We start from the raw sequence: 26,864 nt of genomic DNA, 5'->3' as shown, positions 1-26,864 counted from the left end.
GCAATGTAAAGGGGGTTCACACAAACATACTTGATTACATCAGAACAATAAAACAAATGATTAAACAATCGAGATGACCAACTTCAATCAAATACAAAATCAATTACAACAATCATCATCATCATAATAAATCACATTGTGAAGTCTTCAACCCATATGCATTACGTACAGTAGAGGGTCACCACCATGGAGAGGTTACTAGCACATACGATGCATGGTCCATCCTCGTGGAGCAATCATCTTCACGTTCATCAACTATCAATCACAAACATTTCACGATAATCAAGATACAATCATGTCTATGAAAAATATGAGTTCTAGATCTAGATCTTAAACAGATTACTAAAATTACTAATCCACTTGATTACTAGACTTACTTTCTTTATTCAGATCAACAATTACACACACCATCAAAGCAAGAATCATCAAAAAGCTATGTTGAGATGTTGCCTGCAAATAGAAAATGATATGTTTTTTTTTCAACTTTATTCAGTACAGACAAACATACCTCTATTCTATTCAGCTCTCTGTTTAATTTCCACTTAGAACCTTTTAGAAGTGTTTTTTACAGGTTTGAAGTTTCCTCCTCCTCATCTTCCTCCTCTGAAGGAATGTCATCCAGGTCAAGGCGCTGAATCCACTCATGGAAGTCTGCAAAACATAATACCTCGTACCCACATTATTAGTAGCTGTAGTGTCCACAGTTACACGCACCTTTGGTTCAGATTCAGCTGCTGCAATTGTGTTTATGGATGCAAAGTAACCACTCCAGAGATAACTATCATCCTCATCAGTTTCATCATTCCCACTGATCTTACAGCTTTTCAGCTCTCCCGTACCCTCATGAAAATTAACACCTCACAGTCTACAATCAGGATAACTTTTCAGCTACTGTTTGGAGAAACACCACAATTCCAGAGGTCTGGTCAAAGATACAGTAGGTGTGAACGTTACCTTCATTAACCTGGGTGCACTCTGCTTTGTCTTAGTTAGGGCTTTATCATCTGTGGTCCATCACCATTTACCTCGAGAAAAAGTTAAGGGATATGCAACATAACATTTACTTTACATCTGTCAATGGGACATTCAAACACAACAGAGTTCACAGTTCGTTTTGCTCGGGAGAGAGCTGGAAACACATGTCCATCAGTCTTTTCTGACTCTTTTTCTTCAGACTCTCTCACTGCAACATTGTCAATATGTCTCTCAGTTTTGTCTGGACTTACAGTGATGCTGAGTCCAGAGGGACTTGTCTATCTGTCTTTACATTTTTTATTAGCAACATTTGGTGGTATTTTGTCTCCACAGGAGAGGAACCAAGCGGCAGACCTGCAGGAGGAAGGTGGTTGAGGAAACAGTTCCAAAAGTTATTTAGAGGCAACAGAGCTCAAGCAGGTCCAAACACCATCTCTGTAACTGATGGACACCTCTCACCTGGCGATAAGGAACCCCAAAATGGTCAGTTAATGGAGCTAACATCAGAAACATCCAGCCATTAGCTAGCCATTAGCCAGCCATTAACCGTTAATGTTTGAATAGGACTGCATTTCCCTGCAGAAAACAGGAAGAAACAGAAATATTTTAGGAACAGAGATAAAGTTAATGGTTGAATTCTGTTTCTACAATAAACATGTGTTCAAGGCCACAAACACTATATGTATACATACATACTGAGAAACATTTTACTGGTACTGCTTTCAAAAATAATGCTATGAATAGTTTTTATTCATACCATATCTTTGAATTTTGGACTGTTGGTCACACTAAAAAGCAATTGGAAGGGTTTGTAATGAGCATAAATATCATCTGTATTTTGGAAAGTTATCACAGGAAGTTTTATGCCACACTTTATTGTAAACACCATCTCCAACAGTTCAAAACAAGGTCTGCTCTTTGCTTTTCTCCCTCAGTGATATTCACATTTGAGGAACTCCTTGAGGCAAACCATTTGTCTGAGGCCAGCCAGCTGCTGATAGGGAGAGAGGAGCGTCTGTTTGGGGAGATAACAGAAGCAGAGGCACTTAAACATCAGGAGGAAGAAGTAGACAGGTTTGATGCAGACCGCAGAGCCCTGAAGGACCTCGTAGTGCAGATTCTGAAACAGTCTCTCAGCACAGAAGTCAACGTTGAGGCTCTAACATCTGCTGTGAAGGCCGTCTGGCAGGAGGAGGAGCAGGACAAGCAGTGGAAGCAGAGAGATGGGACACCGCCGGCCTGGAGGCCCAGCGGCTGGAAGAAGCTCCACGATTCAACGCTCTGCAGCTTGGTGGAGGAGCGCATGGACAACACCTCCTCCAGCCGCCCTGCAGACCAGGTGGAGAAGCCGTCTCTTCAGGTAGACATCTGCAGCATGGGCAGGCAGCTGAAGCAGGACCTGCTGTGGGTGGTGGAGGTGGTGAAGAGCTGCTACCCACCGGAGCTGCACATCTGTAATTCCTACGCCAGGTGGTACCACCAAACCTTCAGTGCCAGACTCAAAAAGATTGCAGAGTTTGGTCTAGATGACAAAGACTGCACTTCCCTCCTGCTCTGGGTGAACGACTATTATCCAGAGTGAGTCATTAATTCAATGTATCTTATTATTATAAAACAATAACAGGGTTCAAAATCAACATTTGGTGAATAATCTTATATTTCTGAATCCATTCTGTTCTATATTGGTGTATTTTTGTTCTGGTGGTAGCAGTGCCCAAACATGATGATGTCTGTCCATGTGTTGGTCCATCAGTCCATCCTCTGTCCAACGTATCAGACCAAGATTTCTCAACAACTACTTGACAGACAACAGTAATTTTATTGGTGGAAAGTATACAGTATGTAAAGTATCCATTTTCCAGCATTCTCCAGCTTTATATTTGCACTCCGCTATATGTTGGAGGTAAATATTGTACTCTTTTACTCCACTATGTTTATTTGTCAGCTTTAGTTAATGGTTACTTTGCAGATATATATTATTAATAGAAATATAATCAACAACTAAATGAACATATATTATTATAGATTATATAAAGTAATTAAAATTGGCCCTACCTTACACATAATAAATCAATAATTAATAATCAAACAATATATTATTTAATTTTATCCTGAATTGGGCCATTCTGCATAATGAGTGCTTTTACTTTTGGTACTTTAAGTATATTTTGATGCTAATACTTGTGTACCTTTCTTTCAATAAAATTTTGAATGCAAGATCTGAAGTAAAAGATCTGAGTACTTCACCCACCACTGGTAAATTTAGCATCAATATTCATGATCTCCAGAGGATGATTCCCAATAATTATCTGACATAATGATTATTACTTCCTGTTATCTGGATGTGTGCAAAATTCACATGAAATCCTAATCTGTAGAGTTCATGTGTCTTGAATTGTTAATGACTGTGAATGTGATGTTTGCTCTCTGTGTAAGAATCCTTCGAAAGCCAGAGCTGGCCAGTGAGATCGATCACGAAGCGTTGGGAAAGCTGCTGCCTGAAAAGTTACTGGAACCTCTGGAGGAACAGTACCTGAGCAAACAACAGGTAGATTCATTATATTTTAGTCAGTATAACAGTTTATAGTTTTAGTGTGTTTGGGTTTGGTAGTTTTACTCAAACTTCAGTCAATCAGTATGATCAACACTTCTGTGCAGAGTGAGATATTGCAGCAACTACGGGTTAGATTGTTGTTACACTTGTTGTGGATATTCATGGTCCCCAGTAGATGAATCTCAATGTTTTACAATACAGTACATAAGACTTTATTAATCTCACTAGGGGCAATTTGTTTGGAGCAGCTTGTGGTTAACACAACACAATAACATAGAAATAAATAATGCAATATACAACACAAAAGGAGTAAAAAACACAAAGGAGCTGTATGTGGAATCCATAAATAAATAAATAAATAAGCTTAACAGACACAATAAAAAAGATCATCTACCAACAATGACAATTGCAGAAGGAATGAACAATTTAAAATAGCGGTTAGTTTTACAAGCAGGTAAAACATAACGACGCCCTGATGGCAACAGAGAACATTCACTTGCTAGAACAAGCCCAGATTAAACTATAATACTTGTTGCTTTCTGGATGATTTTAGATGATCTAATCTCGAGCTCCAGCAACAGGCCACATTTGTATACCCTTTGCACAATAATCAATTTTAATTTGATTGACCTGATGACATTTTCGCTAGTGCCACCCTGGTAGAATCATAGAAATTCATGCCTTAAACAAAAAAGTAGAGTAGAGTAGTAGAGTGTTATGTGTGTTAAAAGTAACAGCTGCATGTTGTTTTTTGTACATCCAGAGTGAGCTGACGACTTGCATCGACCACGTCCTGGAGGAAGCAAAGCAAAAGTGGGATGACGGAGAGGAGCCGTCAAGAAAGGACGGCTGCTTTGTCAGTCCTGTGGCCTACGATCTCATTCCGGTACAGTATTATCAACACAACATAATGTTAAATCAATTATCATTTTTAAATGCAGTAATTCATTCGTGTCCTCTATCTGTCTTTAGCCCATCAATGGTATTGTGACTACAACTGTAAAAGTTGTGGGAGACCAAAGCAAGGCCCAGGATTTAACGTACCAACTGAAAGATTTACTACAAAGGTAACAAGACTGATTACTTGTTTCTAAATATTGTCATTTATAAATGCAATTAGTTCTATTCTTAATGATATCAACACTTCAAATACAAACTCCTGCAGGTTCAGGATCTTCCAAGACGACATCATGAAGCGAAGCAAACCGAACAGCAAGCCGTTCATCAAGGCCATACTCAGCTGTATTGAACATTTCAGGTACTTTTCTGACATTTATACAAACTCACAGTTTAAAGGACAGGTTCACTTTTTTTTCAAGTCTGTCTTAAAACTGCAGTCAGGTGTCCATATGAACAGTGAAAGAGGTTTTCCTCGCTGTAATCATTCCTCCTGTTCATACCGGCTATTAACCATTTATTGTACTTCCATATCTGTGGTGTACTGTGGTTTTATGATGATAAAAACTGTATATTAGCAATAGCTATAAACTCTCTGATGTGCAGCACATCAGTTTCATGCTCTGTATTGGAACTATGTAGAATTGCATTGTCCATATCAAAAAAAATAAGGAAGATCCTTCAAATGTGCTTTCAGTGTAAGTGATGGAGGCCAAAATCCACAGTGTGTCCACACAGTCATTTTGGCATCAAATTCCCTCTTTGTGTTTCCCTGTTGAGCTGCGGTGGAAGTATAGTAACAAAAAGAGGAACTTTAGCACTAAAAAGACTGTAACGTTGAAAGATATCTACTTGATTTGACTCATTTGGATGCTGAAGCTTAATATTAGCTTCAGATAAACTTTTAAATACATTTTTGCACAGAAGGAGGACTCTGGATTTTGTCCCCCATCACTTACATTGTAAGTGCATTATGAAGGGATCTTCTAATGGTCAGTATGAACAGGAGGAATGATTACAGCAAGAAAAACATGTTTCAATGTTCATTTGGGCTCCTGACTGTTTTCAGACAGCCTTGAAAAATTGCGAACCTGTCCTTGAACATCAGCTAATTTGAGGGTTTTCCTGTGGTCTGTCTGCAGGGACTTCCTCATTAAGAAGAGTGATCTGTTCCCAGAGGATGTTCGGGAAAGCTGTTTGTCTGTTCTGATGGACATGAAACAATCTGCTCACATGTATTTACTAAGCCCTGTACATGAGGTCCTCAAGGTAAGTTTATTTACAAGCGATTTAAAGGCTGGTCATGTTCTATATTTTTCTTATAGTCCACTAATCCCATGAAAAGATTTGTGTATCCACAGTCTGATATATCTTAGTCCTCTGTGTAATTTACCCTCATTGTTGTCCAAAAACTATCAAAACACATCAATGAACCACACTGACACACTTTTGTTTAACAAGTGTTTAACAAGCCACAGAATCAGGAAATCAGCTAAAACTGACAAACTAAACATATTTTTACTGACTGCTTTCTTCCTCAAACTAAACTTATTCTCCTGTTGCCCTGATATTATATTATTTCTCTAAGAACGGCATCAATTATAAATACCTACACTTAGACAACAATTTAGACATTTAACTTTTTTTTATGTATTCTTGCACCAAACAATTATTTTCATTTGTTTTCTTTGTTTTTCTATCAAAGAAACTGTCTTGGTAGCATAATTTTAGCTTCAGTGAGATATTCATTGTAACAAAGGGCAAGAAAATTGAATTTACAAAACAGAAATAACATAAACAAAAAAGCAAAACATCAATTAACAAAAGAAGAAAATAAGAAATAAAGGTGAGTCTTGTTAAGTTTTTTTATTTAATTCAGCAGATGGTCTCCCTTAATTTTTATTTGAGCTCTCGGAACAACCACATCCACAGGGATTTGCTAAATTTTAGTTACTATTTGGACACAACAATTCATAAAATGTGCTCATCGATGAATTTTTACCACAAATTCTGAGCCACTGTGGACGATCTGTTTGTGGTAAAAGTTAGAGATAAAATATTTCACTGTCTCATGGATTATATTTGTATCTCACACAGCCACTGTACCGCAAGCTGGGAACCAGTGACTGGTTGAATAACTCATTCACGTTTGAGAATCTGCTGGTCAGCATTGAACAACAGATTCAGGATCTTCAAGGTGCAGCTGAATCATGTCACCAGGTAAACTGAAGAAACCATGACACACACTCTTCAATTCAAATTAAGAACAAGCCACAGTTTTGTTTTTTTTTCTCAAGTTTTAGCTCCTTAAAGGTGCAGTGTGTAGAATTTAGTGGCATCTAGCAGAACAGACTTGGCAGAAATGGAATATAATATGCATAAGTATGTTTTAATTACTGTATGATTACTTGAAAATAAGAATCATTGTGTTTGTGTTACCTTAGAATGAGCCCTTTATATCTACAAATGGGAGTGGGTCCTCCATCATGACGCCATCATGTTGCAACCCCATGTTTCATTTCTACAGTAGCCCAGAACGGACAAACCAAACACTGGCTCTAGAGAGGACCTTTAGCATTTTTCGTGAGTTTTGTGGCCACCGTAGGTTCTACGCTTGGAAGGGGAGGGGGAAGGGTATTCAGTTGGTTGCAATCTGCAACGTCACCACTAGATGCCACTAAATCCTACGCACTGCACCTCTAACTACATGTTAAATCATGATAACTTTACATTACTACAGACCATTTTCCAAAGCGGACTGCAGTTTAAATGTTTTGAATATATTTTACCTTTCAGGTGGCCATTGGTTTCCATTAATTTACATTCAGAGAGATTTTACATTTACATACAGTATGAAAATCAATTACAAGAACACAAAAATGTAAGTTAACTTTGATGGATTAAACATCTCAAACAAGATTCAAGAGTCTGCCAAAGATTTTCAAACTGTACAGAGGTTAGTGAAACCCAATGGCTGCCTGGATGTTAGGAAAAATGCATATTACAGTATGGTTTGCAAAACAATTAGTAATATGTGAAATATTCATAATTTATGTAGTAAAGGGAGTAAAACACAGGAAATGACTGGTGTAGTTTCACAAATTATCTGGCAAATCAAGCGGTTCTTCAAACAACGAGCACAAAATAGTTTAATTTGAAGCTAAAATAATGTTGTTTTTTATCCTGATTACTGATTTGATTGCAGGATCTGATGGGCCAGCTTCACCAGGAAGTGACAGCAGAATATGTGAAGAGGCTCCTGAGAGGGGAAGTCAAACTGAAGGACAAGGAGCGTCAGGAGAAGGCCTACATGACTGTGAAAGACAACGCGGAGAGTTTGCACAATTTATTCGTGAAAATGGTGAGACTCAAGCACAAAATCTAAAAGTTTTAGATTTTAACAAAACATTATTTTTTATTGCAGCATGTTATGTTCAACACCAGAAATTCCAAGGAAAAAATACATCACTGAACTAAGTGTTAACGAGTTCCTGGGAAAATCCACTTTAAAAACAATTAACAATAAAGAAAATCCTCCCTAAAACACGTGGCTTGTATATTACTGTTGAAGTAAACTTGAAAACTAAACTTAATTACTTCACAGGGATCAAAGGAGGACTGGTTGAAGGAAATCCTGAGCAAGATTGCAGAAGTGCTGAAACTCCAAGACCTCCCTGCCATACAGATGCAAGTAGTATCACTGGGAACTGATTATCCTGACCTCAGGTAATCATTTCATTATTATTATTAGCAAAAGCAAATGTGCAGCTGTCCTTATTTAGCTGTGATTGACCTAATAAAGACAGAATCATTAAACATGGTTTACTTGACATTAGGGTGAACATTAACAAACATATTTTCAGTAAGAGCTGACAGGAAGCAGGAAGTGAATTGAGCTAAAACTTCTCACGAGTTCAGATGTTTCCTGGCAGCGGGATGATGTTGATGACAGATGACAAGTGCTGCTGTTAAATGAAAGCTTGTTACGACAGTCTGTAGATGTAGTCAGTAATGTTCCCAGTGAGAGTCAACAGTTTACAGATGATGAGGTTTACTTCCAAATTTTTCCAAATTGTGACAGTAAACTGTCTTGTCTTTAGCCAGGTTGGCTGTTTCCCCATGTTTACAGTCTGTTTGCTAAACCAAGATAACTGTCTACTGGCTATAGTTTCATATTTAGCATGAAGACATGAGAATAGTATCAATCTTCTCATCTAACTATCAGCAAGTATTTGCAGGAGTAGGAATATGTTGTGTACTTCCACACCATAATCTACTTTATTGTTATAGTAATCTTCTAATAATTAGATTAATGTTGTCCTGGATTAAAATAGTTAATTTCTAATGTTTCATTCTTTCATCCACAGTGAAAAACACGTTTCGGCTCTGCTCAAGCTCAAGACTAACCTCACCAAAGCCGACAGGAGAACCGTCAAAGTAATTCTGTCAGACGCTTTGAAAGAAACCAACGTTGTCAATGCTCGCCCTTTTTTCTCCAGAGTTCTGGTGAAATGAAACGTTCACTCCAGCGATACGTTCTCCTCAGCTGGGAACAAAGCGCCCTGTGACCGAGTTGTGCACTTGAGTCCGTCGACAGTTTAGGTTAGCACCTGATAGCACAGTCGTCGACAGGCTTCTGTGAGAAGCAAGAAGAGGTTTTTGAATGACAACTGACGCCATGTCAGCCCAGTATATAGGAGGAGGATCCCATCACCTCTTGACACAGGCGTTGCTGGTGCCAGCCAATCAGGCCAATCAGTGTAATTCATGAATTTAAGTACAAAAAGAAACAAGTAACAACAACAACAACAACAAATCACCAAAGAAAAATACAGCATATAACACTTAAAAAATACACATATGCATTGTGATGAGAAGATAAATCAGGATAAACCTGCAGTGACAGAAGCCCTGAAATACAGCATGTGTTTTTCTTTTTACATAAAATGTAAAAGAATTCTTTGAGAAAAATTTTGGCAAGCAAGATTTAAAAAGAAAATTTAGTTTACCTCTCCTGAAATGACAAATTTTACTGTTAAGTCCTTAAAAACTGAAAAACATCCTGAAGCATCATGTCATATTTCCCTCAACCATAAAGACTTAAAAAAGAACTTAATTGTTTAGAAATGTACATAAAACTTTAACAACATATAAAACCAATGTATACGATGTTTGTGTTGATCTTTAAGCTATAGGGACAAAAACACCTATCACCTATCCATGCATAGCTTAGCTTCGTAGCAATTCCACTGCGTTGTGATGAAAAGATAAATCAGGAGATCGGAAGATAAAATTACAGTGACAGAAGCACTGAAATACAGCATGTGTTTTTCTTTTTACATAAAATGTAAAAGGAAACTTTGAAAAAAATTTTGGCAAGCAAGATTTAAAAAAGAAAATCTAGTTTACCTTTCCTGAAATGACAACAACACTTAAAAGGAAATCAGTGACACTTAGGCTAACTCATTGGCAGCCTCTTGTGCACAATCCTAATCACAGTTGTGTCAAAGCTCATAAAAAACCTCTGTCCACCCCGTCTGCTTCTCTTTTATCTACATTTCTGTCAAAAGATCAGATTGAGGAACTGAAATCAGTAAATAACAGACTTGGTTTTAACGGAATTCATGTGATCAGAAAAGTTCATGAATAGTCCAGAGGCCTGTACTACGAAGCAGGATTTGGGGTTAGCGAGTTAACTTCAGGTTTAACTTTCAGTTTTCAGGTTTTCAACGGTGGTTCACGTCTTAACGGGGTACATCGCCATTCATTGACATTTAGGCTAACTCATTAGCAGCCTCTTGTGCACAATCCTAATCACAGTTGTGTCAAAGCTTATTAAATAAACCTCTGTCCACCCTGTCTGCTTCTCTTTTATCTACATGTCTGTCAAAAGATCAGATTTAGGAACTGAAACCAGTAAATAACAGACTTGGTTTTAACAGAATTCACGTGATCAGAAAAGTTAATAGTAGCCCAGAGGCCTGTACTATGAAGGAGGATTTGGGGTTAGCGAGTTAACTTCAGGTTTAACTCTGGGTTTTCAATCCTAGAACGGTGGTTCACTTCTTAACAGGGTACATCACCATGCTAACAGCTAACCTGCTCCGGAGCAGGTTAACTTCAGAGGATCGGATTACAACCTGTCAATGCCGTGAACACTGACCAATCAGATTCACTGGGAAAAAAGAGTCATCATTCCTACAGGATCCTAACATGGACAAAAGTCCTGAATTACAATAAAGTGACAATATATATATTTTATAGGTCAGTGGAAACATTTTATTGTTCCAGGCTTTCTGTTTCCACTCTGGTTTTAAAACAGAGCTTCTAACAAACAGAGAGATCGTTTATGACACTAAACACATAATGATGATTTTAGCTGCATTTTAATTGTTTAAGTTGATTTTATCCCCAGAGTGACAGCTAACGGTTTGGATGATTTTACACTCTGACTCCATCACTGCAGCTCAGAATAACATGAGACAACTGTGGGATAATAACTGGAAATAAAAACCAAAGATTGTCTTTTATTAGAAAAATAATCCACACACTGTTAATTGGCTCCCATGATTATAAATGCAACATTTGGGTCAGATGAACCCCATCAGTCATTAAGTACTTTTACACTCTTTGCTTCGGTAGCAGAAACAGTCTGACATTACTTTTAAGGTTTTTTAATGTGATATATTCAGAATGTTTTCTTCATCATCCAACTAAATAGCAAAAAATACTCCACTAAGCCCAAATCCTGCTTCATAGTACAGGTCTCTGGGCTAGTGCAACAAAGTCTTCCTCCTGTGTTCACGTTCTTGCTGCCGCCCCAGACACACCTGACCAATGAGCAGAGAGAATGATCTCACCTGGCTTTTAATGCGTTTTCTCTTTGTGAGAAGCAACTGAACAAGGTTTACAAACTCATCCACTGATTCAGGCCAAAGCAAACAAACTATAGGTTTGAAAACGCCATAATAGAAAGCAAATAAGCGTACTTTCCAATGTGTTGAACTATTCCTTTAAGTCACAGAAAGTGAAATGTTTCAGATCATGATCAGATCAGATGTATTTTGGTCATTTCATGAAGCAAAATCTGATTATTGTATCTATTTGAGTGATCTTGGAAGTCAGCTGTGTGTATATGAGGTGCTAAAAATCACACTGATAATTTATAAAGTAGCAAGGTGTGTGAGAAACTGTTGTGATAAAAGTTGTGGTCAGAGCAGAGGAAATAAATTTAAACTTAAACTGGTGTTAGACTTCTCTTTTTTCTGAGGAAGTGAAAATCTTTTCCCAGATGTATTTGTAGTACTTGAGCGTAGTTTGTGGTGTGAACTGTATTCATCTTTTTTAGATGCTTTGAAAATCAAAGTTCATATATGTGATTAGAAGTTAGACTTTGTTTTATGGAGGGTAACAAACAACCAAATTTGTTTTCTGGTTTGAAATTAATCTGATTTGAAAAACTGAAATTATTTATGTCCTCATTAAATATGCAGAGATAAAGTTGTAATCATCGTAAGATTTCGACGCTATAATAACACCTCACCCACAGTGAGCTTGATCAGTGTCAGAAACTGGGCGACATTTTAAATTGAACATTCACACATATGTGTCATTTTGAAAGAGCTGATGCATTCATTTTCACATTATAAATGTAAGTTCCAAGAGGAAATGTGGATACGTGATATAGCAGAGTTTCTCAGAGCGTGACTTAACCAACATCCTGACATCAGATGGTATTTTGCAAGTTATTCTCAGTTCAGTGTTCAGCCGACCTGCTGCAGAGACGGACGAGCTTTTCACACCTGTGAGTCTTGCTGCCTTCAGGAGCGATGAGTTTCAGAGCAAAAGGTAAGAAAAACTGTTTACAACACAACAATAATCAGGTTATTAAAGTGATAAACAGGTTGTATGGAGGTTACATGTACTAACCACAAAACACAGTCAGTGATGATGAGCATGGCTGATTTTACTGGAACTAACTGACAAACATACGATAATCTATATTAGAACCATACACACTGAAAAATGTCATTACCACATAGGACCATTATAACTTTAGTTATAATTCTATTTTCTTTTTACTTTACTCCCATAGTACACATATGATGTGTATTTAGCAGCTGCTGCACCATTATCAGGCATTGCGGCACACCTCTGCAGGTTTGCGTGGAGGTGCGGGGTGGGCATGTTTATTTGAGAACCACCATGAAACAATCAGGAAATGACAAAAAGGAAAGAAAAGGAAAGGAAGTCAATTTCTTTTAATGAAAAATGTAGTCTCCTTGAAGCTTATGACAAACTGACAAAAATGAGCCAACGAGATGCAGCAGTGAAACAAGCGTTTGAAACAGCTGTTCTGTATTTTGAAACAGTCAATAAAATTAAGTAAATAGTGAAACTGCCCATTTCATTACTTCATATTCATGTAATAAATATAAAATTGTTAATTAAATGGTAATCTGCATGAGAAATTAAGAAAAAGAAAAAAAATCGGTTATAATAATCATCTGCTTATAGTGATCAATTTGACCTGGTTAGAAGTGATCTCTGTAAGCAGTTTCCAATGTAGCTGAGTTTAGTAACAACATTATAATTATTATCCTATGTTTTCTAAAAAATACCGTATATTGTATTATATACTGGCCTAGTACAAAATATACACTGTAGAATCAGCATAATGTCTGATCCGACTGTGAGATTGGGGTGAGTAACACTGCTGGAGGAGTTAGACAAAAACACTATACTATAATAGATATTTGTCTGCCTGTCTGGACTGGTTGATAGAGTGTTTACTCTCATAAAAGTTTCCTCCCGTGCTTTGTTAAATGTGATATGCAGGGAAAGGCTGACACTTTAGTACTTTCTTGTTATATGAATCATCAACAGGCTTTTTTAGTTATTGATCAATGAAGCTGAAAGGTGAATTTTGTCACTGAAAAGTAATATTCTTATTAACTGTCATTTCCATGGTCTGTTTTTTCATAAGAAAAATCACGATGATGTGGAACAACTGGATGCTAGATGATGCTTTGTGTTACGATTTAATCAGATTGAATCAATTTATTTATCTTATTAATTTTTGATAGAAACAGTACAGTTTTATTACAGATTCCTCTTTTAATATGTTTTCATTCCACTTTTTTGCTCAAAAAACTAAAATGTGTTTGTTAGGGTTTGATTTTGAATAACATAGCACACGTAACGACTTATGTAAGTAGCAGTTAGTGAATTGTTTACTTAAATTTGAATCTTTCTTTTTATTCAAAATATGAGAAAATACCATTATAGTCATTTAAAGGACCATTGTGTAAGATTTAGTGGCAACTAGTGAATGGACTTAACGAATGGAATATAATATTCATAAGTGTGTTTTAATTAGTGTATAATCACCTGAAAATAAGAATAATCGTGTTTTCGTTAACTTAGAATGAGCCCTTTATATCTACGTAAGGAGCGGGTCCTCTTCCACAGAACCCGCCATGTTGTTGTACCGCCATGTTTCTACAGTTGCCCAGAACAGAGAAACCAAACACTGGATCTAGAGAGGGCCTTTCCCGTTTTTCGCAGCCATTGTAGGTTCTGCTACACACTTGGAAGGGGAGGGGGAGGGGTATTCAGTTGGTTACAATCTGCAACCTCACTGCTAGATGCCACTAAATCCTACACACTGGTCCTTAAAAAATGCAAAAACTGTATTCACAATTTTAAAAATAGCTAACTAAAACATTAAAAAACAGGAAAGCAAGTGTATTACACAAAATTCAAACAAAAACTAGCTTAAAGCGGTGAGAGTAATTACAAAACACATGTGAGACGTGCGGGCGCCATGGGCTCCACCATAGCCTACTCCTAATGCTAATGTTGCAACTGTAAAATGGTGGATAAATTGTTTTGGGCAACACCCGCAGAATTACTAATTTCACAATCAAAATTTGATCCATTTGGTCTGATAACATTTGGAAAGTCTAGCTGAGCTGCACACATAAGGTGTTAACAGAGAGCTAACCAGAAGTTAGCTGCTCGGCCGGCAGAAGTCTCTGGTGCACATGCTCTATTTTTAAGCTTTTCACTTAGCTATTCTTCTTTTTCTTTCTTTTTTTATTAGCAACATTTGGTGGTATTTTGTCTCCACAGGAGAGGAACCAAGCGGCAGACCTGCAAGAGGAAGGTGGTTGAGGATAGAGTTCCAAAAGTTATTTAGAGGCAACAGAGCTCAAGCTGGTCCAAACACCATCTCTGTAACTGATGGACACCTCTCACCTGGCGGTAAGGAACCCCAAAATGGTCAGTTAATGGAGCTAACATCAGATACATCCAGCCATTAGCCAGTTGTTAGCCAACCATTAACTGTTAATGTTTGAATAGGACTGCACTGCAGAAAACAGGAAGAAACAGAAATATTTTAGGAACAGAGATGAAGTTAATGGTTGAATTCATGTCTTCAAGGCCACAAACACTATATATTTACACATACTGAAAAGCATGTGCAAAAGTATATGAAAAGTAGGCACTAAAAGTAAACTGAGGATGCTTTCAAAAATAATGCCATGAATAGTTTTTATTTATCAATTAACTTAGCTTTGCGTTTAAAACAGCAGCAGTTCTCCTCAGTACACCTGCACACAGTTTTTCAGGTACTCGGCAGGCCAGTTGTTCAGTTGTTCCTCAGCTTGGATGCTGACGGGACCGTCCTCACGCTCTGTCCAGCGAGGGGAGAACCTTCCAGTTGGTGGCGAAAAAAGGATGTGCATGGGGTTAAGTCCTTTAGCAAGCTCGCTCACAGAGAAAGCAACGCTTCCTCCTGCACATTTACAATGGAATGGCGGTGTTCGTGCAGCTGCTTCTTAAAGCCGCAGTGATATCACGGCTGCGTTGCCAGGACTCCCGGTGGTGTTGGTGTGTCTCAGAGACAAAACTGTAATGCGTCCCACAGAGTTCACACCAAGGTGCGAACTGAGCAAAACATGCTGGGAGATGGAGTCCATTTTGGACTCTTTGTTTGACTGGGCACCATTCTTTGTTATCAGGCTTTGTGACTGAATGCAGGCCTGTCTTTGTCTCATGCACATGGAGTATGAGGTCCAATAGAAAGTGATTCCAGGAAGTTTAGATGCCACATTTTATTGTAAACACCATCTCCAACAGCTCAAAACAAGGTCTGCTCTTTGCTTTTCTCCCTCAGTGATACCCACATTTGAAGAACTCCTTGAGGCAAACCATTTGTTTGAGGCCAGCCAGCTGCTGATAGAGAGAGAGGAGCGTCTGTTTGGGGAGATAACAGAAGCAGAGGCACTTGAACATCAGGAGGAAGAAGTAGACAGGCTTGATGCAGACCGCAGAGCCCTGAAGGACCTCGTAGTGCAGATTCTGAAACAGTCTCTCAGCACAGAAGTCAACGCTGAGGCTCTAATCTCTGCTGTGAATGCCGTCTGCCAGGAGGAGGAGCAGGACCAGCAGTGGAAGCAGAGGGATGGGACACCGCCGGCCTGGAGGCCCAGCGGCTGGAAGAAGCTCCACGACTCAACGCTCTGCAGCTTGGTGGAGGAGCGCATGGACAACACCTCCTCCAGCCCTGCAGACCAGGTGGAGAAGTCTCTCCACATCCGCAGCATGGGCAGGCAGCTGAAGCAGGACCTGCTATGGATGGTGGAGGTGGTGAAAAGCTGCTACCCACTGGAGCTGAACATCTGTAATTCCTATGCCAGGTGGTACCACCAAACCTTCAGTGCCAGACTCAAAAAGATTACAGAGTTTGGTCTAGATGACAAGGACTGCACTTCCCTCCTGCTCTGGGTGAACGAGTATTATCCAGAGTGAGTCATTAATTCAATTTATCTTATTATTATAAAACAATAACAGGGTTCAAAATCAACATTTGGTGAAGAATCTTATATTTCTGAATCCATTCTGTTCTATATTGGTGTATTTTTATTCTGGCGGTGGCAGTGCCCAAACATGATAATGTCTGTCCATGTGTTGGTCCATCAGTCCATCCTCTGTCCAACGTATCAGACCAAGATTTCTCAACAACTACTTTCCATTTTCCAGCATTCTCCAGCTTTATATTTGCACTCCACTACTTTGATTCAAGATTCAAGATCCTTTTATTGTCATTCAGCAAAACATCAGTGATGCAAAGTAGAACGAAACTACGAGCATGGTACCATTAAAAACACATTAAAAACTGAATAATAAATAATTTCTGGACATTGCACAGGTATGAGAGAAAAAGACTAAAAACACAAGAGCACAGTCAGCAGTGTGTTATTTTGTTGAGCAGTCTTATAGCAGCCGGGTAGAAGCTGTTACTGAACCTGACAGTGCTGCTACACAGGCTGCTGTACCTCCTGCCTGAGGGCAAGAGGGAGAACAGTCTATTGCAGGGGTGAGTGGAGTCTCTCAGGATGCTGGTCGCTTTAGCCAGAAAGGTGCAGGACACTTAAATAAACAATTCAATCAATCAATCAATCAATTATAGATTAAGCTACAAAGCTATACATAAAGTAATTAAAATATGTTACACATAATACATCAATAATTAATAATAAAATAATATATTATTTTTATTTTATTCTGAATTGCATAATGAGTGCTTTTACTTTTGGTACTTAAAGTATATTTTGATGCTTATACTTGTGTACTTTCAATAAAATTTTGAATGCAAGATTTTTTTCTTGAAACTTACTGAAGTAAAAGATCTGAGTAATTCATCCACCACTGGTAAATTTAACATCAATATTCATGATCTCCAGAGGATGAAAAAATTCCCATGAAATCCTAATCTGTACAGTTCATGTTTCTTGAATTGTTAATGACTGTGAATGTGATGTCTGCTCTCTGTGTCAGAATCCTTCGAGAGCCAGAGCTGGCCAGTGAGATCGATCACGAAGCGTTGGGAAAGCTGCTGCCTGAAAAGTTACTGAAACCTCTAAAGGAACAGTACCTGAACAAACAACAGGTAGATTCATTACATTTCTAGTTATGTATAGCAGTTTTTAGTTTTGGTTTGGTAGTTTTACTCAAATTTCAGGTCTCGTTTTTGTGTTTTTTACACTAGCAGCAATGTCTAACAATCCAGATGTTTGCCAGTCAATGAGTATGATTAAAACTTCTGTGCAGAGTGAGATATCACAGCAACTATGGGTCAGATTATCTAACTATGGGTTAGATTGTCATTACATTTGTCATTACATTTGTTGTGGATATTCATGGTCCCCAGTAGATGAATCTCAATGTTTTACAATACAGTACATACAACTTTATTAATCTCATTAGGGGCAATTTGTTTGGGGCAGCTTGTTGTTAACACAACACAATAACATAAAAATAAATAATGCAATATATAACACAAAAGGAGTAAAAAAACACAAAGGAGCTGTATGTGGAATCCAAAAATAAGATAGATAAATAAACTTAATAGATACAATAAAAAAGATCAGATAAAACATCTACCAACAATGACAATGCTACAGAACATTAAGTAGTCGGATTGCAGAAGGAATGAACAATGAACATTCACTTGCTAGAACAAGCCCAGATGAAACTATAATACTTGTGGCTTTCTGGAGGATTTTAGTTGATCTAATCTTGAGCTCCAGCAACAGGCCACATTTTTCTGCCCTTTAGACAATAATCAGTTTTAATATGATTGTCCTGATGACATTTTCACTAGTGCCACCCTGATAGAATCATAGAAATTCATGCCTTAAACAAAAAAGTAGAGTAGAGTAGTAGAGTGTTATGTGTGTTAAAAGTAACCACTGCATGTTGTTTTTCGTACATCCAGAGTGAGCTGACGACTTGCATCGACCGCGTCCTGGAGGAAGCAAAGCAAAAGTGGGATGACGGAGAGGAGCCGTCAAGAGAGGACGGCTGCTTCGTCAGTCCTGTGGCCTATGATCTCATTCCGGTACAGTATTATCAACACAATATAAACATAATTATCATTTTTAAATGCAGTAATTAATTTGTATCCTTTATCTGTCTTTAGCTCATCAATGGTATTGTGACTACAACTGTAAAAGTTGTGGGAGACCAAAGCAAGGCCCAGGATTTAACTTACCAACTGAAAGATTTACTACAAAGGTAACAAGATTGATTATTTGCTTCTAATACTGTTATTTATAAATGCAGTTAGTTCTATTCTTAATGATATCAACACTGCAGATGTGAAAATCAACTGTTTTCATTCAAATACAAACTCCTGCAGATTCAGGATCTTCCAAGACGACATCATGAAGCAAGGCAAACCGAACAGCAAGCCGTTCATCAAGGCCATACTCAGCTGTGTTGAACATTTCAGGTACTTTTCTGACATTTAGACAAACTAACAGCTTAAAGGACAGGTTCACAATTTTTCAAGTCTGTCTTAAAACAACAGTCAGGTGTCCACATGAACAGTGAAAGAGGTTTTCCTCGCTGTAATCATTCCTCCTGTTCATACTGGATATTAAAAGATCCTTCAAATGTGCTTTCAATGTAAGTGATGGAGGCCAAAATCCACAGTGTGTCCACACAGTCATTTAAAAGTTGATGTGAAGCTTATATGAGGCTTCAGCAGTCTGAGTTAGTCGTATCAAGTGGATATCTGACACATTTTTCTTTTTAGCATCAAATTCCCTCTTTGTGTTTCCTCGGACAGTGTTTCCCTGTTGAGCTGCAGTGGAAGTATAGTAACAAAAAGAGGAACTTTAGCACTAAAAAGAATTTTATCTGAAGCTTCATATTAGCTTCAGATAAACTTTTAAATACATTTTTTCACAGAAGAAGAACTGTGGTTTTTGACCCCCATCACTTCCATTGTAATAGTCGGTATGAACAGGAGGAATGATTACAGCAAGAAAAAAAACTGTTTCAATGTTCATTTGGGCTTCTGACTGTTGTTTTAAGACAGAAATATTGTGCACCTATCCTTCACTATCACAATAAAATATTGCGGTGAGCTAATTTGAGGGTTTTCCTGTGGTCTGTCTGCAGGGACTTCCTCGTTAAGAAGAGTGATCTGTTCCCAGAGGATGTTCAGGAAAGCTGTTTGTCTGTTCTAATGGACATGAAACAATCTGCTCACATGTATTTACTAAGCCCTGTGCACAAGGTCCTCAAGGTAAGTTTATTTACATAATACATAATAATTCACAAAATGTGCTCATGGATGTCACTGTGTAGATGGATAATAATTAAAATTTTAACCCTAAACTGAACATTTTTATTACAAATTCAGCACTACTGTGGACCCTACCTATATCTGTTTTTGGTAAAAGTTAGAGATAATATATTTCACTGTCTCATGCATCATGTTTGTATCTCACACAGCCACAGTACCGCAAGCTGGGAACCAGTGACTGGCTGAATAAGTCAGTGTTTGAGAATCTGCTGGTCAGCACTGAACGAGAGATTCAGGATCTTCAAGGTTCAGCTGAATTGTGTCACCAGGTAAACTGAAGAAACCATGGCACACCCTCTTCAATTCAAATGAAAGGACAAGCCACTGTTTTTTTGTTTTGTTTTTTTCAAGTTTTAGCTCCTTAAAGGACCAGTGTGTAGAATTTAGTGGCATCTAGCAGAACAGTCTTGGCAGAAATGGAATATAATATCCATAAGTATGTTTTAATTAGTGTATAATTACCTGAAAATAAGAATCGTCGTGTTTTCGTTGCCTTAGAATCCTGTTTTGTTTTTATTAAGCTTTTAATTTTAGAAAGTCAAAGTGTTACAATAAGTGTTCATGAATAAACTACCTTACAAAGGAGGTCCCCACACCAGGTCTTGAACTGGAGTCTCGCAGATCAAAGATGACTGTGCTGACTAATGAGCTAAAACTTTACTCATCGCCTCATTGCAAACAGACCTCTACCTATTTATACACCCATAACACAGAGACAGCACACCGTGTAACATGGAGGAAAGACCTTCAAAGCTTTGCACTTTTCATTTATTGCCTATTTTTTACAACCTAACTTTGTGGAAAGGAGAGTGGGAACAACAGGTTATGGAGAGTCCCTTGGGAGCACTTCACTTGTGTCAGTAGATCAGCTTTATCTCTGAGGAACACCCCTCAACTCCAGGAGTGATGTCCATATTAGGAAATGTGCATCTTGTAGCAGGTGGATGTGACTCCCCTCATTGAGATCTGCTGATAGACATAACAGCGGAGCAGAGGAGAGAGACTGAGATAGTGATGTAACCAACCTTTTTTTTTCTTCTTCCTGAAACAAATAATTTTAAAAAATGTTTGTATGAAACAAATATTCATAAAAACCCACTATTTGTGCTTTTCCAAATAACGTATTTGTATTCTGGCACACCCCTAGTTTCTACAGTAGCCCACAAACGGACAAACTAAACACTAGCTCTAGAGAGGGCCATTTGCATTTTTTCACAAGTTTCACAGCCACCGTAGGTTCTCCTATGTGCTTAGAAGGGGAGGCGGAGGGTTTTCAGTTGGCTGCAATCTGCAACCTCACCGCTAGATGTCACTAAATCTTACACACTGGTCCTTTAACTACATGTTATGTTAACTTTCATGTTAACTTTACATTTCTACAGAATATATTTAAATATATTTTACCTTTCGGGCGGCCATTGGTTTCCATTAATTTACATACAGTGAGATTTTACATAAACATATATGATATATGATTTTCAAACTGTACAGAAGTTAATGGAACCCAATGGCTGCCTGGAGATGAAATGCATACTACAGTATGGTTTGCAAAACAGTTAGTAATACATGAAATATTCATAATTTAAGTAGTAAAGGGAGTAAAACATGGATAATTACTGGTATAGTTTTATAGATTCGCAAATTATCTGGTAAATCAAGTGGTTCTTCAAAGAACAAACAAAAAATAGTTGTTTGCTAAAATAACGTTTTTTGTCGGAATTACTGATTTGATTGCAGGATCTGATGGGTCAGCTTCACCAGGAAGTGACAGCAGAATATGTGAAGAGGCTCCTGAAAAGGAAAGTCAAACTGAAGAACAAGGAGCGTCAGGAGAAAGCCTTCATGACTGTGAAAGACAACGCGGAGAGTTTGCACAATTTATTTGTGAAAATGGTGAGACTGAAGCACAAAATCTAACAAAACATTAATTTTTGGTTGCATCATCTTACGTTCAACATCAGAAACTCCAAGGAAAAAAATGTATCACTGAACTGACCGCAGAGTGTGATTAACATGTTCCTGGGAAAATTCACTTTAAAAACAATAAACACTAAAGATAAAATCCTCCGCAATTGGCTTGTATATTACTGTTGAAGTAAACTTAAATACTAAACTAAACTACTTCACAGGGATCAAAGGAGGACTGGTTGAAGGAAATCCTGAACAATATTGCCGAAGTGCTGAAACTCCAAGACCTCCCTGCCATAAAGTTACAAATAGTATCACTGGGAACTGATTATCCTGACCTCAGGTAACCTTTACAATCTGCATGTTGGATTCACATCATTATTATTATTATTATCAAAAGCGAATGTGCACTGTCCTTATTTAGCTGTGATTGACCTAATAAAGACAGAACATAATCAGTAAACATTGAACGTTGACAAACATATTTTTCAGTAAAACCTAAGGGAAGCAGGAAGTGAACTGAGCTAAAACTTCTCACATGAGTTCAGATGTTTCCTGGCAGCAGGATGATATTATGATATTATTATGAAAGGCTGAGGCTCAATTTTCTGGAGGAGTTATCAAGAAAAAACAAAAGTGAAACAAAGAAAAGTGCTTCTTTTAAATGAAAGCTTGTTATGACAGTCTGTGGACGTAGTCAGTGAAGCTTTTTTTGCGAAATTGAGGAAGTTTTTTCCAATTTTGCCGTTTTCATTAAGCTTTTTTTAATGCGATACTTCAAAATGCGCATAAAAATAGGTTAATGGAAACACGGCTAGTGTTGTAAGACTTTCACATGCAAACCAAAGAATAAAATAGTTTGACATTGGGAAATATATTTTTTGGCTTTTTTGTGGTTTGATAAGAAGATTGATACCGCTTTCACTGTGCTCTGAATATGACGCTAGAGCTGGCAGCTGGTTAGCTTAGCTTAGCACAAAGCCTGGAAACAGGGGAAAACAGCTAGCCTGGCTCAGTCCAAAAGTAACATAATCCACCTGTACCAGCACCTCTAAAACTAATAAATTAACATGTCATATCTCTTTTGTTTAATGAGTGGTTGTCCTGGATTTAAAAAGTTCATTTCTAATGTTTCCCTTCCTTCATCCACAGTGAAAAACATGTTTCGGCTCTGCTCAAGCTCAAGACTAACCTCACCAAGGCCAACAGGAAAACCGTCAAAGCAATTCTGTCAGACACTTTGAAACCAGCCAACGTTGTCAACGCTCGCCCTTTTTTCTCCAGCATTCCGGTCAAATGAGACGTTCACTCCAGTGATATGTTCTCCTCATTTCAGTTTTAAAGTTGGGTTGTCCAATATAATGTATCGTGTTTGTGTTGCATTAGTATGATGAACACATTAAGTATTATGTATTATGTAAGTGATGCTGCTCATGTGTTGATCACCTTATCTGGGTGATTAAAGGAATATAAAACTTAAGGTTATGGATATAACCCTGGTTCTCTGATTAGCGTGAGTCAGTGTCTCACGATGGGAACAACTCCCGTGTGACCTCATCAGAAGCTCAAATAACATTACACCAGCCCTAATTGGCTGGCACCCGTGACGCCTATGTCAGGAGTGGATGTGACCCTCCTCCTTAATATTAGACTGACATAGCCTCAGTTGTCATTTAAAACAAGTTCACCTCTTCCTCATTTCCATAACAAGGAGGGTAGTCTGGTGAGACCAAAGACTGTAAAAAAAAATGGACGTTGTCACCGTGACGTCACCCATTGGTTTGTGAACCGCCATTTTTGAAGCCTCGAGTGTAGTGATTTGACCATCGCCATCTTGGATTTGACTGTCGCCATGTTTGATTTTTGCAGCCAGAAGTGACCATATTTACAAGAGGGTGGAGCTGACCATAGTGACCATACAATCTATGGTTAACAGTGACAACGCTAATGCTAACGCTAATATCTGCCAGTGCAAAACAGGCCTAAAACCATTAAAACAACATGTACTCACCAAAAAAACTGACTCCTTAGACTTTTTTGGGTGACCAAAATGTTACAATTAACTTTCATGAACTGCAAACACACTGTGAAATAGCAGCAGCTACGCCTATACTCTGCAAATCCATGGGTTACGCCATGGTTACATTAATCAACGTTGTCGTTGTGGTACTGACTTGTCAATCACAACATAGCCACGCCCTAAGGCATACACTGTTTTATCATCAATTTTACTGTAAATGGGGCCAACATTTACAAAATGAACATCATGATGCATTGAAGAAGACTTGATACTAGCGATTCAGACCATAAATTCATTAGGAAAGTGTTTACTCGGATCATAAATCAAGTGAGAAGTAGCGTCATTTTCTCATAGACTTCTATACAATCAGACTTATTTTTGCAGCCAGTGGAGTCGCCCCCTGCTGGCCATTAGAAAGACTGCAGGTTTAAGGCACTTCACTTTTCAAACCAGGAGCTACCAACTTGGGTGAGACACTCATTCATGCTAATCAGAGAACCAGGGTTATATCCATTACCTTGAGTTCTCTTTCATAGCATTCATTGCATACTGAGGAGTGAACGTGCCAGGGTTGGGTTGGTATAGACATCCAGTCTATAAAATCTAGCAAACGTGTGGGCAGAGGCCCAGCATGCAGCCGCACACACCTCTTGAATAGAAACTCCCTTGAAGAGAGACCACAAGGTTGCTAAACCTCTGGTGGAGTGTGCACGTAGGCCAGTGGGAGGCTGGAGACCCTTGCTAGTATAAGCCAGGTCAGTAGCCTCCACCATCCAGTGGGACAGAGGTTGCATGGACACAGGCTTACCAACGTGTGGTTATGTCTAAGACACAAATAACTGGTCGCCCTTTCCAAAACCCTGAGTCCTGTCCACATAAATTTTCAGGGCACGAGCTGGACACAGAATATGCAGACGCCGATGCTCCTCAGAGGTGAAAGGCATGATAAAAAGCATGCCTGAGCATGGGATAAGCCTAGGGGCTGCACACAGGGGGTGAGTGTCCCAGTTAGAGGTTTTATTGCTGCAGGGGCAAAGCTCTGGGCTGACATAGACGTCAAGGGTGCCAGCCAATTAGGGCTGGTATAATGTTATTTGAGCTTCTGATGAGGTCACGGAGGAGGTGTTGCCACGGTTAGACACGAAACGCGTTATGAAAGGGAACCATTATATGCTGCATAGAGGCAGAAATAAAATTTAAAAAAATAGAAAATAAATAGGAACAAGTAAACAAGTAAACCAGTATACTTCACACAGATAGTACATACTGTCAAAAATAAACTTTGACATATACCCACATTAAATCCAGATTAAATCAGTTAAAAAGTACACAACATATCTCCTGAAGTAGCTGAAACAGTTCAAGTTAAAAAGCAATCTGTAGTTCAAGTAAAATTAGATTATTAATTAAGTATTAATTAAGTATTGTAAGTTTGTAATGTAATTAACACAGAAATATCTGCTTTCAACAGTTTAATATTGTCTAATTGATTGTAGCCGAGTGAAAACTATACCACATTTTCATCTGATTTGTACATTTGTATAAATAAATTAATTAAAACTTAATAAATAAACAACAAATTCAATCTAAATAAAATTCACACACAAAGTCTTTGAGTAGATGAGCTTTTTTGCAGGTTCATGAAAACATGTTCTTACTCATTAAAATTCATGAGTTAGAGCACAAAATATATGAACATTTAGTGCAGGAAACGACAACGTAGACCTGCATTTTGACACTAAATGATATAAACAGTATTTTGGGAGTTAACAGACAAAACCTATCAGGGTGAGTTATGAGTGAAAAACAACAACATGGTGGTTGAAGAATCCTTTTGAAGAAATGTTCCTAAATTGGCGTCAGTGGTCAGGGCTTGTAATTGAAATTCTTCAGATTCTTCATCAGAGGTTCTGCAGGAAGTGTAAACCACCACCGATCATCCAGTTACTGTGAAGTTTTCCATTAAGTGACTCACCAACATCATAAACAGCCAAGCCAGTCTTGTACAATAGCAGGAAATTATTGACCCTTGTTTGCAGGAACAGAAGCTTTGCACACTGGATCAAGGTGTTTCCTAGTTAATTATTATTCAGTTGTAACTGCAGTTAATGGCTGTTGCTCAAAGCAGGGAAGTACATGAGTCCGGCGCACATTACTGGCGGCTTTTTTCCCTGAAAGTCTGTCAGTGTTTGTATATCATTGAAAGAAAAGAATGTGCTCAGGAAGATGGGGGTCATAGCTACAAATTCCCATTGGAGAGGGAGGGAAGATAAACTATTGAAAGCTGTGGATGGTAAACTGTACTGGGAATGACCAGGCTGATAAATGACTGGAAGCTGGTTGGTGGAAATCCACGGTGCTTTCCTGCTGTGAGCCACCAACCCAGAGATGGCTACTGTTATGTTTTCAGCAAGCAAGAACCTCTGCAGCTGTAAAATGAAGCCAATGCGAAAGTGCCAAAAACTGCGGTTCCTTGAAGGCTCCAAAAGCGAGTCATTCCCCATAGACCCCCATGTTAAAATGCCCAACTTTACAGCAGAAATAAACATGTTTACAGCCTGGTTCTCTATAGCTAATTTCCCCTTTCATGCCAACTGTACGGGGGGTGAATTTTTTTTATAACTCACCCGTTTAAATTTTATTAAGTAACAATTTAACATAAAGTTATGCATAGTAAAGGACATGGCTGCTTTGAGTGACAGGTCTGCCAGCCGCTAGGTGGCTTGTTTCAGCCATTCGGCCCGCCTCTCTGCCCATTTTTGATTGGCTGGGAGTTAGGCAGCTTCACGCATTGCCAAGATGGCAACAGCCGGAGCGGCTCACTTTAAGCTTCAAAACCGCCCTTCAGAAACCAACGGGTGACGTCACGGTAACTACATCCATATTTTTATACAGTCTATGGTTTTCAGTAACCAGGACCACAGCCAAAGAGAAGTTTGAGGTTTATCAGCCTGACATAGGCCATTAATTAAATATTTTTAGTTTTATTATCAGTTTTTAATTATTCATATTTATTGACTGAGCTGAAATTAAATGAAAAAGAAATTCAAAGAAATTATTAGCCATGCTAGTGGAGGCTCTATGACCAGACTGGTCCAGACTGAAATATCTCAACAACTGTTGGATGAATTATTATGACCTTTGGCGATTCCTAACTTTTCTTCCAGCACCATCAGGTTTTAATTAGCTAAATACTTTTGTTTATGATTAAATACCTGTAAAACTAATGATATCCTCATCATCCTCAGCTGTACTTTGTGTTTTGTGCTAATTAGACAGTGGAGGAAGAAGAACTCAGATCCTTTACTTCAGAAAAAGTAACCAACAATACAACAATACAACAATGT

The 26,864-nt window shown here is 38.3% G+C and overlaps 2 protein-coding genes across 3 annotated transcripts; both read left to right on the top strand.

The window, feature by feature from the left end:
- The first annotated feature begins 1,080 nt into the window (after nucleotides 1-1,080).
- LOC121881273 (tumor necrosis factor alpha-induced protein 2-like) lies at nucleotides 1,081-10,312 on the top strand. Its single transcript, XM_042388976.1, has 11 exons — nucleotides 1,081-1,458; nucleotides 1,911-2,553; nucleotides 3,412-3,523; nucleotides 4,293-4,415; nucleotides 4,502-4,596; nucleotides 4,695-4,787; nucleotides 5,569-5,695; nucleotides 6,524-6,646; nucleotides 7,632-7,787; nucleotides 8,031-8,152; nucleotides 8,794-10,312. Exons 1-11 carry the CDS (start codon nucleotides 1,200-1,202, stop codon nucleotides 8,939-8,941), a joined length of 2,001 nt encoding a protein of 666 aa, XP_042244910.1. The 5' UTR covers nucleotides 1,081-1,199; the 3' UTR covers nucleotides 8,942-10,312.
- Nucleotides 10,313-12,187: 1,875 nt separating this feature from the next.
- tnfaip2b (tumor necrosis factor, alpha-induced protein 2b) lies at nucleotides 12,188-22,942 on the top strand. Of its 2 annotated transcripts, none has more exons than XM_042388979.1 (12): nucleotides 12,188-12,274; nucleotides 14,561-14,692; nucleotides 15,609-16,239; nucleotides 17,273-17,384; nucleotides 18,213-18,335; nucleotides 18,417-18,511; nucleotides 18,636-18,728; nucleotides 19,403-19,529; nucleotides 19,739-19,858; nucleotides 21,327-21,482; nucleotides 21,719-21,840; nucleotides 22,650-22,942. In XM_042388979.1, exons 1-12 carry the CDS (start codon nucleotides 12,256-12,258, stop codon nucleotides 22,795-22,797), a joined length of 1,878 nt encoding a protein of 625 aa, XP_042244913.1. In that variant the 5' UTR covers nucleotides 12,188-12,255; the 3' UTR covers nucleotides 22,798-22,942. The 2 variants fall into 2 exon arrangements, with proteins under 2 accessions (XP_042244913.1, XP_042244912.1); XM_042388978.1 differs by having other exon boundaries at nucleotides 14,561-14,710.
- Nucleotides 22,943-26,864: the final 3,922 nt, after the last annotated feature.

This window comes from Thunnus maccoyii, chromosome 16 (genome assembly GCF_910596095.1).
Source record: "Thunnus maccoyii chromosome 16, fThuMac1.1, whole genome shotgun sequence".
Taxonomy (NCBI): domain Eukaryota; kingdom Metazoa; phylum Chordata; class Actinopteri; order Scombriformes; family Scombridae; genus Thunnus; species Thunnus maccoyii.
The sequence above is the reverse complement of the archived record's forward strand: the minus strand, read 5'-3'. Positions and strand labels throughout refer to the sequence as shown.

Bases quoted from the DNA above. Each gene is read 5' to 3' on its own strand.
- LOC121881273 (XM_042388976.1), top strand. From the start codon at position 1,200: ATGTCTCTCAGTTTTGTCTGGACTTACAGTGATGCTGAGTCCAGAGGG. The intron at 4,416-4,501 runs GTACAGTATTAT...ATCTGTCTTTAG, and splicing joins TGGCCTACGATCTCATTCCG to CCCATCAATGGTATTGTGAC. The intron at 4,788-5,568 runs GTACTTTTCTGA...GTCTGTCTGCAG, and splicing joins AGCTGTATTGAACATTTCAG to GGACTTCCTCATTAAGAAGA.
- tnfaip2b (XM_042388978.1), top strand. The intron at 17,385-18,212 runs GTAGATTCATTA...TCGTACATCCAG, and splicing joins AGTACCTGAACAAACAACAG to AGTGAGCTGACGACTTGCAT. The intron at 19,859-21,326 runs GTAAACTGAAGA...ATTTGATTGCAG, and splicing joins CAGCTGAATTGTGTCACCAG to GATCTGATGGGTCAGCTTCA.